The sequence below is a fragment of the Lactuca virosa genome, chromosome 8 (assembly GCF_052849685.1).
Source record: "Lactuca virosa cultivar CGN04683 chromosome 8, Lactuca_virosa_CGN04683_v6, whole genome shotgun sequence".
Classification (NCBI taxonomy): Eukaryota; Viridiplantae; Streptophyta; class Magnoliopsida; order Asterales; family Asteraceae; genus Lactuca; species Lactuca virosa.
The window spans coordinates 43,006,539-43,018,289 of NC_136433.1; the positions used below are offsets into that span (position 1 = coordinate 43,006,539).

General features: G+C 35.0%; 2 protein-coding genes across 2 annotated transcripts; one reads left to right on the top strand and one right to left on the bottom strand.

Annotated features, from left to right (window-relative positions):
• Positions 1–4,284: 4,284 nt before the first annotated feature.
• On the top strand, positions 4,285–9,315 carry LOC145130387 (lysine histidine transporter-like 8). Its single transcript, XM_079065196.1, has 5 exons — positions 4,285–4,810; positions 4,906–5,039; positions 5,483–5,919; positions 8,013–8,144; positions 8,720–9,315. Exons 1-5 carry the CDS (start codon positions 4,446–4,448, stop codon positions 9,206–9,208), a joined length of 1,557 nt encoding a protein of 518 aa, XP_078921322.1. The 5' UTR covers positions 4,285–4,445; the 3' UTR covers positions 9,209–9,315.
• Positions 9,316–10,895, bottom strand: LOC145130388 (uncharacterized). Its single transcript, XM_079065197.1, has 2 exons — positions 10,316–10,895; positions 9,316–9,567 (listed from the first exon to the last, which is right to left on the bottom strand). Exons 1-2 carry the CDS (start codon positions 10,630–10,632, stop codon positions 9,360–9,362), a joined length of 525 nt encoding a protein of 174 aa, XP_078921323.1. The 5' UTR covers positions 10,633–10,895; the 3' UTR covers positions 9,316–9,359.
• Positions 10,896–11,751: the final 856 nt, after the last annotated feature.

The window sequence follows — 11,751 nt, forward strand, 5'->3', positions numbered from 1 at the left end:
TCTTTTTATAGAAAGATATTTTCTGATTTTTACTATTTTTAGCAATATACTTTTTTGCTTTTTATGTTTAATAACAATGTACTTTTTATTTTATGCCATTTTGGACCATTATAGTTAGTCAATATTAATTTACAAACAAAATTATTAACTAACTAAAAATATTTATTTGAAACCACTCGTACCCGATAACCAATGGCTATCTAAATGCATTAACTGATTGTAATGGTTATAGGTTAGTTTTGGCTTGAACCAATATCCCCCATACATACCCTAAATTTTAATAATGTAACGACCCAAAAATCAATGGTAAAAATTTCATTTTTTCATTATAGTCAAAACACAGATCTCTTTTAAATCCAACCTTTCAAAATACATTGCTAATTAAAAACATTTATCAGAGTTCATTCCAAAATCAAATATTGCGGAAAACACAAGGGTGTGCGCTACGATCAAGCCGGGTTGTTCCTTTCCAAACCAATGATACCTGAAATCATAACAAAATTGTAAGCACGAAGCTTAGTGAGTTCCCCAGAGCATACCCTACATAATCACATAATCATATCAATCGCGTAAACTACACAAGTCATGCATATAAACATATATGGATGCCCTGAAAACCCTCCAGGGTCTTAGTCTGGATGCCATAGGAACCCCCACATGATCTTAGCCCAATGCCTCGGGGACCCCCGAGGTCTTAACTAAGGATGCCATGGAACCCCTCCAAGTTCTTACACCCTAGTTCCTCGGGAACCCCCCGGGGTCTTTACTCTCGAATGTCTTACACCCAAGTGCCTCGTGAACCCCCGAGGTCTTCAATGCAAGTATCACAAAGACAACTAGCATATCACATACCATATAATCAACTAGCATACCACACAACACAATATCAACTAGCATACCACATAACACATAATGGACTGACCTTGGTGCCTTCGACCCATTGGTATGGTGAGGAGACTCACCTCGCACTGCTGAAGTCCCGCAGATAAAACTCCAGCTGCTGGTTGACAGATTCCTGAACTATTAACATAAAAACAACACCCAATTAATAATTGGGTTCCAATACATAACCATAAATCCATGCTTGGGGTAAAAAGACTACTTTACCCCCAACCTAGCTTGATTCAAAACTAAGGCCCAAACTCACACTCTGAAGGCCCAAAAGCAAAATAATCAACCAAGGCCCAACATATGGCCCAATTTTCCAAACTGGGCCCAAACCTCTACGTGATCTTACCTTAAGGCCCAACCATTTATTCTAGTCCAAACACTTGGCATTCTGATGGCCCAACATCTCATAATAATCAAGGCCCAATTATGGTCCACCTATGGCCCAATTTTCCAAATTGGGCCCAAGATTTTCCAATGGGCCTTATCCTAAAGCCCAATATTTTCCTTAATCCATAAACATGTTCCCAATTGGCCCATGAAGGCCCACAACAACTTAGTCCAAGAAATGGCCCAACAAGAACCCAAACCTAATTAGGGTTTTTCACATAAAATAACGGGTAGGGTTAAGTTGTCTTACTTAACCCATTAAAGACTTAATCCATTAAGTCCATCACTCCACTAGGCCAGACATACAATGTAATCGGGCATAAGTCATAACATCAATCCAATGGTCCAAAATGCGGGTCCCGACAAGTCCAAACTAAAATCTCCAAGATTAGGGTTTTCTAAACCCTAATTAGGGTTTCCAACCCATTCACATGCTAATTTGCTCAATGGTTAAGTTTTTTTTACATTAATTAGAGTCTAATAAGTCGGGCACCACCGCACCACCCAATGTCGCCTCGGGTGGTGGTGGTCAATGGCGGTTCGCGGCGGCAACCACCACCCCACGGTGGTGGTTATGATTATAAACCAAAATACATCAAAAGCATCCCAAATAACGGACCATTCACACGCAAGAGCACACAGCCACCCATGGTGGCGGCTAGTGGCGGCAACATGGCAGCGTGAGGTGGCAGCCACCACCACACGGTGGTGGTGGAGTTTTCCTCGGTTTTTCGGCCAACAATAACACACACACGCGCGCCTGAAACAGAGCAACACCGGGATACACACTCAATCAACAATCTTGTGGCGGCAGACGGTGGTTGGAGATGACAGCCACCACCTCATGTAGGTGGTGGCGGGTTTTCTTGATTCCCTGTCAAAAATGCACATACTACACCATTAATTCTGAAAGCAGCTCTTATATGTGAACACATACGCACTCAGCCACCTACAAGGTGGCAGAACGTCGCCGGAATGCAACAGAAATGGCGAGCAACGGGCGGTGGTGGCCAAAATGGTGATTACGACCCATACAACAAAAAAAAGGAACAAAAGAGATGAGAGAATAGATACGGTTAGCCTCACCGAGAGCTTTCCGATCGCACACGACCCGTGTTTCGCCGGTCACAACTTCGTCTTCGTTCTTGGTGGGGTTTCTCCAGCCGTTCACGAAATCACTGGCAGCAGCAGGGGATGTGACGGTGGCATTTGACGACAAGGTAGCAGAGGGTAGGGCGGAAGTCGGACTTGACGTGGCAGCGGCGGCTGAGAAGGGTCCGAAGGTGGTGGCGGCTGAAGAAGTGTGGCTAGGGTTAGGGTTAACATAGTGATGCATCTTCAAACGATGGGGAAAAGAAGGCGTCGGGTTTAAACCCGTATCTTATACAACTTCATACGAATTTGACACTTCCAGTCCCTCCCACTCATAATCTTTTCAAAATAAATCCATAAGTTACCATTTAGCCCTCAACATTCCATAATCCTTTCAATTTAAGTCCAATATTTTACCAAAGACCCCTTGACTTCTAAAAATCTTTACATATCAATACGAAAATTACACTTAACCCCTAATATTCAAAAGTTATGACATTTAACCCCCCAAACCAACACCTTGCTAAATTATTCCGAATTTAGGGCTACAATAAAATAACATGATTTACATCTCGGGGTTAAGGGTTTATTATTTATTTACTTAATTTCAAACTGAATGTTACAAGTAATATAAAAATATAAGGACCCTAACCCCCACACCTTGTTCCCATCGACTTCTTACCTCATTATCTCCTTCACTGTCATCCCACACCCTCTTCCTTGTCTATGATGATCTAATAAAAAACCTTCATATCTGACGACCAAATCAAACAGTTTTGACAGGATTACGTGGTCTCCCTAATCAGACGACCATGGGGTTTTAAGCTGAATATCCAACTATAGCCTCTCACCTCAGGCGTCAACCATTAACAACATCCTTGTTGTTGTCATTCTTCTTTTGTGTTGTTTTTTTCTCGTTCTTTCTTTATGTCTTGTATCCTCTATCTTCAATCAAACATTCACATGTACTTTTCTCCCTTTTAGATTATTGGTAGTAGTCCTACACACTAAGTCTATTTTCTTGTTTTTATGTTTCTCTTCCTGATTTGAATCACACAACAAATAATAGAGGCCAAATTTTCTTTATTTTTCTATTGTTCCAAAAAATCGCAGATAACAAAAACATTCAAATACATTTTTGGATAAATCTGCAACATGTTCCAACCATATGATCGGGTTCTTGGAACTAGATTCGTTTTATGTTTCAAATTATATTTATTCTAATTTGGATGATGTGTGTACTAAATGATTTTCTATTTGGTTGTTTGGATGATTTTGAAGGTCTTCATCGGGGATGAAAATTAATAATGATTTCATCGGAGGAGGAAAGCCAAAGGCGATGGTGGATGGCGGATTGCGAATTGAAGAAAGAGAAGAATAGGATGGGCTAGGAGAGGTGGGCCCTTATTTTTTATTATTAAATATTAAAATTGAGTAAAAGAAAAAAGAAAAAATATATATTTGAAAGGGTAAAGTAGTCTTTTCATATGGACAGAAAGACGGGGGCCGGGTTATAATTTTTTTTAAACTATAAGGATACAACTTATCAATATTTCAAATGTTGGAATAAATGTATTTTTCTAACCAAACCACTAGGGAAAAAACTGTAATTTATTTTTTTAGTAATTTAAAAAAAGCCAATTCAGAAAAATAAATAAACATAATCTATCAAGATGTCTAAAGGAGTTGCATGGTGAAACTTCACGTGAAAGTAACCAAAGACAAGGCAATCACCACCACTAGCAGCCATGAATCAGTCAAAAGGCTAGTAATGCTTTATAGCCCTTTCACATTTTATATATTTTTTAAATAACATGAAATTTATAATATCCAAGTCGATTATATTTATAATATGTCGAAATTTCCCTTCCTTTTCACTCTATATCTATAAATAATGTGATCCTTCCACAAGCTCACCAATACTCCATACAAACTAACACAGAAAAAAACCGAACATTCCAAGATCACAACTTTCAATCTGAATCCACATCGCACGATTCAAGTTTTGTTGCTTTTAATTTGTTGCTCGAGAGAAACTGTGAAAACACAGGTTTGAGTTCGAATTGTAAGGGATTATGGGAAGAGAGATGAGTAATCTTAACCCAAATAGAGAAACTCGTATTCCTGTTCCTACCGTGTTCTCAGTTCCATCACCATCACCATCCCAATTCCATTCTCCTTCTCCAGCCAATTCCATTCCAATGACACCTAAAAGCCCATTCATCACACGCGTCATGACACCATTGGCTAGCCCCATGAAGAAGGCCATGGCAAACATGCAAGGCTACTTGGAGTTCACTAAGCTCAACCCACACGATGAATGGCTTCCTATAACTGAATCAAGGAATGGAAACGCGTTTTATGCAGCATTCCATACCCTCAGCTCTGGAATCGGAGTTCAAGCTCTTGTTCTTCCCCTTGCCTTCACTGCACTTGGGTGGTTAGTTTAATTACTTCCGCACTTCTCGCTTTTTAACCAAAATCAATCACTATTTTTCATCGTTATTTACATGTGTTTTGTGAAATGATTTGTAGGGTTTGGGGAATAATGAGTTTGTCAGTAGTTTTTGTGTGGCAAATGTATACACTTTGGCTTCTGATTCAACTCCATGAATCTTCTTCTGGGACTCGATACAGCCGATATCTATGGCTTTCCATGGCTGCTTTTGGTATGCCTCACTTTCACTTTTCTAACCCTCAACCAAAAACGAAACAATTTTTTGTACAAGAGTCAATTTTTTTACCCTTTTTGAAGGGATAATATATATAGTTAATCACAAACACGAGGTTACCAAATTTAACAACTAAGATTAATTGCAAAATTCAAAAATATTTCAAAATTACCTTTTACCGACAAAGCTGGTTGCAAAAAAACATTAAAAAGAACTACAAAAAAAATTTCGCAACTACGATTTTGAAATAAGATTTTTGTTTAATTTTTACTGTTTATAAAGGTATTTTGTGGTGAAGCATTTTCTTGATTCGTAATTCACCATTTATGATATTTATGTTAACATTGTAGTCAATTTGTTAAGTGTCACCTAATAAAATTGTCATTGATTCCCTTTTTGGAGGCAGTACTAATACATAAATTGGACTTTATGTCATTTAGGAGAGAAATTAGGGAAGCTCATGACGTTATTACCGACAATTTACCTTTCAAGTGGGACATGCATAACCCTAATCATGATCGGGGGAGCCACCATGAAACTTCTTTTTAACATCATCTATGGCAATACATGGGAGAAAAATAATGAAACCCCACTATCAATGATCGAGTGGTACCTTGTTTTCACATGTTTGGCAGTTGTGTTAACACAACTGCCAAACTTGAATTCGATTGCAGGGGTTTCATTGATTGGGGCTATTGCTTCGGTCTCATATTGTACTGTAATATGGGTGGTGTCGGTTGTTGAAGGGAGGCCAACGGGTGTATCCTATGAGAAGCCGGATGAGGTGTCACAAGTTGCTAGGGTTTGTGATGTTTTAAATTCTCTTGGCATCGTTGCGTTTGCTTTTCGAGGTCATAATTTGGTGCTTGAAATACAGGTACGTTGATATACTTTATGCAATTAAAACTATGAACACATTCTTTTTTTTTTTTTTTAATTAAAATTACCGAACACATTAATTCTTTTGCTTGAAATATATTTTTATTATTACATAAACATTTTTCTCGATTTTATTTTTGGGTTTCATACATTCTATGATGGAATTTCTAGTTTTGTAATATTTACATATTGTTAAGTGTTATCAAGTTTTTAACATTTTAATATTTTTATTTTGATAAAACTAAAACTACATTTTATATGTTGTCGTTTTGGAAATTTTAACTATTTTATGTTTTTTCATTTTTAAAACATTGAGAAACAATTTTATGTGGGTACATGAAGTTTTCAACTTTTATATATTTTAACATATGCTTTATGGAAAAGGAAAATACATAAAAAACCAAAAAATAAAGATGTAAAATAAAAAATTCAAAAGTTCAATTTTTTGAAAAAATGGACATATATGTAACTAGCTAAACAAACTCTTCCCCTTTAAAAAAGCTTGATTTGTTTGTTCACAATGGTTATAGTGCTATATCAATTGGAATTTTCTGATAATAATAAAAAAGTTTTAATACTCTTACCAATTAGAGTTGCTTTATCTAAACATCTCAAACATTTAAAACATTAAAACTTATATATTTTAACATATGCTTTATGGAAAAGAAAAATACATAAAAAACCAAAAAATAAAGATGTAAAATAAAAAATTCAAAAGTTCAATTTTTTGAAAAAATGGACATATATGTAACTAAACAAACTCTTCCCCTTTAAAAAAGCTTGATTTGTTTGTTCACAATGGCTATAGTGCTATATCAATTGGAATTTTCTTATAATAATAAAAAAGCTTTAATACTCCTACCAATTAGAGTTGCTTTATCTAAACATTTCTAACATTTCAAACATTAAAACTTATAAGCTTTTAGTTTGAGTTACACTTTTCAGGTTTTAATTGAGAGTTTCTCAACCTAATAAAATTTTTGTTGAAGGATCAAAATCGAACGGTTCGAAAATTAAGCCATCAGACTCCACGCCCAAACCAACTTATGAACGTTACTGTTCATATTCAAAATTTTATCATCTCTAAAAATATATATAACATAATGAGAAACTTTTTAAAAATTTAATATAAAAATATTAAAAAATGTAAACTAACACGTAATATTATATTATTTTAACCATTATGTCTGAGAATGGATATTATCCTACTTAAGATTAAACTAAAAAACTAATATAAATAACAATATACACCTGTTACAAAAAATAATTAATCTTTTGAAAAATCTATCTGGCAAATTGATGTCTTCCATCGGAACATCATAAAAAATAGCTCTATAAAAAAATCTCTATCAGAAAATTATATAAAAACAGTTAGTTACAGAAAATAGATAACTTTATATATTGTCGAATTAATTAATATAATATAATAAGCTTACAATAAGATAATATTATTTTTTCAAAAAAAAATACATCAAAATTATAATAAGATAACACACTCAATAGAAACTACCATAAGATTTAATAAGATTAAAATAAAGTTATAAACACAGTAATTTAAGAAAAAACCTTTAAATTTTGATATTTTATTGAAAAAGTCATTGTATTTTTTATGACCTTTTTACTGCTAAAATCGAAAATATACAAACATATGTTAGTTTCATTGTTTTTTTCTTTTAAAAACTCATGATTTAATTATTTATAAGCACAAAATATATGTATTTTCATGATGATTCGTAGAACAATAATAATAATTTTGTATTGAAAAGGAAATGTGAACCCTGATTTGGTGGATCACGTGTATTCCATTGAGTACGACCCACAAAAGTCCAGTCCAGTGTTTGGTGCTGTGTTATTTCCGGGGAGTGGTCCAAGTGGATATGTTTCACACTTTCTCCCATTCTTTAGGATGCATAATTGTTCAGTTGTCCCCAAATCATATGATCACAAAAACAATTTCTACACTTTTTCGCATGTTTTTTTTTTTTTTTCCTTTTCTGTATCTTCCGTAGTTAAAATATAAGTTTTCAAAGCTTTTCTTCATATAAAATATTTTAACATATGATAATATATATGTTTTTTTAATTTTCCCAGGGTACAATGCCTTCAAATCCAAAACAACCATCACGTATACCCATGTGGAAAGGTGTAAAATACTCGTATTTCATTATCGCAATGTGTCTCTTCCCTCTCGCAATCGGTGGATACTGGGTCTACGGTAACATGGTAAGATATACTACATTTCATACAGAATGACAGTCGATATACATATCACATAGAATGATAGTGTAGAACAAACTTCAATCAAGTCCACTATAGTAATATGATATAATATTGAGTAAAGTGTATTTTTTTGGTCCTTAACTAGAGCTGAATTTTGCGATTTTCAACTTAAAATGTTTTATTTTGCAATTTTAATCTTTATTTGAGGGTTTTATACCTTTTTGTCTTTCAGTATAGCTAATTTTTATAAATTTGGTCCCAAAACATATTCTTTTACAATTTTGGTTCTTTTTTGAGATCCTTGTAAGGTTTTTTGGTTTTTGTTTCGAGTAAATATGAATTTTTAGCACTAGTTATAACTTATTTTGTAATTGAGGTCGTAAAAATATAGTATTCGACTTAAAACATGGAACAAATATGTTACAAGAACCTCAAATAATGACCAGAATTGCAAGAATTTTATTTTTGGGAACAAAATTTGTCCATACACCCCCTCCGGCCCTACTCATGCATCCGCTCACACGTAACCACTGTAATTGCACAACATACAAGTCTCTAATGCATGAATGTCAATCCAGATGCCGACAACCGGAGGACTCCTAAACGCATTGTATAAATACCACGGGAGATCAACTTCACGAGCAATTTTAGGGTTAACAAGCGCACTTGTCATCATCAACAGTCTCACCTCTTTCCAAATCTACGCAATGCCCGTTTTCGACAACCTAGAACTGCGATACGTGACTAAAACAAACGGGCCATGCCCATGGTGGGTCAGGGCCGGGTCACGAGTTTTCTTCGGCGCCTTAGCTTTCTTTGTGGCAGTTGCCCTCCCATTCCTACCAAGTCTGGCAGGTCTCATAGGCGGCATTGCCTTACCCATGACTTTAGCATACCCGTGTTTCATGTGGATAGTAATAAAGAAACCTAATGTTTATAGCAAGATGTGGTGGCTCAATTGGATTCTTGGTTGCCTAGGGATGATTTTAAGCATTCTACTTGTTTTAGGGGCAATTTGGACAATAGTTACCCGAGGAATCGAGGTCCATTTCTTTAATCCAAAGTGAAAAACAATCAAATGTATGTAGTAATTTGTTATTGTTTGCTTCAATTCCAATTACACCAATAGGATAAAGTATAAAAGGAAAAACAAAGGTCCAAGATTGTATGAAAATGGTGAAAAAGTGTTGGAATTTATAAAGATTAGGGTTTTTTTTTTTACATTGATAAAGGAAGAAGCACCCTTCGTTTCTTTTTTTGGGCGAGTTTTATTCGCTTTGTTAGCTTCATACATAATAGAAGTAACAATGTGATTGTTGCTAAACCAAATCCAAGTCTCATGTGGCTGAAATATAATGCAACTGCTGAGAAAACGAAAAAAGCTAGAATTGCAAGTTCCCATATTACAAACACCACTACGTCCACCCTGCAAATTTGATTGATCAAAAGAGGGAATGATTTCAGATATAATTTGTTTAAAGATTACAATGTGAGATAGAGATTGAAAAAGAAGTTGAATAACAACAAGATATATGCATTTGAACATATACAAAGATTCCACGCAAATACCAAATTAGGATTCTTCTATCAATAATATCACCAACTGGAAAGTGCAACTATAGTTGTATCAAGAATCTCTGTAGTGGAAAGTATTATCTTATCTTGAAAAAGAATTTCCTTGTTGGAAAGCATAACTTAATTCTATCAACAACTGTCATCATCATCATAGGCCATTGGAAAGATCAATGAGAAGTTACTAAGTATGACAATTGTTGTAGTAGGTTGCATTAACAGATCAATACCAAGTTAAAAAGGAAATGAAAAGGAAACAGGAATGATCATGCATAAAGAAATGAGAATGAAGCCAATCTAGGCACCAAAAAGCATCGCCATTTTCAAATTGCAGTGAAACTTTAATTCAGTTATCTGCTTTTTTCTCAAAACTAATTGCATTCATATGAATATGAGGTTAAAATCAGTATGTTCTTGATTCCTTTGCATCTTAGAACTCAAAGAGCATCTCGTATTGGCCTAACGATGGAAAATTGAGGAAACAAAGCATATACTTCATGAGACAATTAATCAATTTGCAGAAAACTACATTAACGAAAACCTAACCGTACAAAAGATGATCAAATCACAAAAACAGAAACACAAATTAATAGATATCTCACCTGGAAGAAGAGAGATTTGAAGTAGAGGAGAAGAATGAGACGGATGCCCAATCATGTTTCGATCGAATTTGATACTCTCTGAGCTGGTCGACCAGATTTGATCGTGTAATTTTTCTCTCATGATGCGCAGAACTTGACCGCGGTAACCCCGACACGCTTCCGCCATCAACCGCCTCCCTATCTACAGATCTATACATCTTCTCTTGCTGCAAAGAACTCGACCTCGGTATCATCTTAACGGTTCCACTCCCTCCCCGCTCTCTATCCACAGATCTATATACGTTTGCTTGGTGCATATAATTCGAATCTGTGTTCATAACGGAGATCAAGATTCGACTGAAATTGAGAGATAATTCACACCTGAAATCATCCGCAGGTAGTCGGCGGCGAAAAAGATTTGGAGATTTTCCAACTACCGGCGGATGAAACAGCAAGGGGACGGAGAGGGAGAGGGAGAGGGAGAGAGTCGTGGGGGTCGAGCAGTCGAGTATCAATGTCCCTTTCTTTCTCCCTTCGGGTAAAATGACATATACACCCTCGTAGTTTTGATTGACTCGAATTGAATGGTTTGAGAATGGAAGCTAACTATCCAAAAGGACATTGATGTAAGGGTATTTATTTATATACTAGATTATGACCCGCGTTAAATGCGGGGAAACGCATAAAAAAAGATAAAGTAACATAAATGGACTTCGTGTTATTGATTATTATAATGTCTAAAAAATAAAACGAAATATCTGATTATCTATAATTATTGAAAGGCCTCTTTGTAGACAATATTTTTTGTTTTATTGGTTTGACGACTTTCCTCGTCATATATAAGTAAATCTGAAAAAATGAACAAAAATACACATGTAAAAAAACACATATCTTGCAATAATATTTCTTTGGTGGCGTGTACATCAAGCAATGATAGTTTTACAAGTGTTATTGGACTGAGATTGGGACTTTTGTGAGGAGAAAAAGAGTAACAATATTTCTCACTCAAAAGGTGGGGTAACTTGCTCTCTATCTCTCATATGCGTAAAATATGTGAATACCCACTTCATCCTTATCATAATGAAAATGAAAACATAAGTGAAAAACAGTAAAAATAGAAAATAGCAAAGACATGTAAAATTGGAAAATGGTAAATACATGTGAAACTGCACAATCACAAAGTAGGACGCTATTTAACAGATTTTCCAACTTTAAAATCTGTCAAAAATAGTAACCTACTTTGAAAAATCTTGAAATAAAGTGTTTTTTTGGTCCTTTTTTCAAAAACAAATAGAAAAGTTGCAAATTGGTCATTTTTTGTAGATAAAGAAATGTGTCATTTTAAGTGTTTTTTTTAAACAGAAAAGTAGCAATTGCCAATTAGGACATTTTTTTTGGAATTTTATTTCTCTTATGGACTTTTTTCTGCCCAAAGGTTTTGACAACCGTTTTGGTCA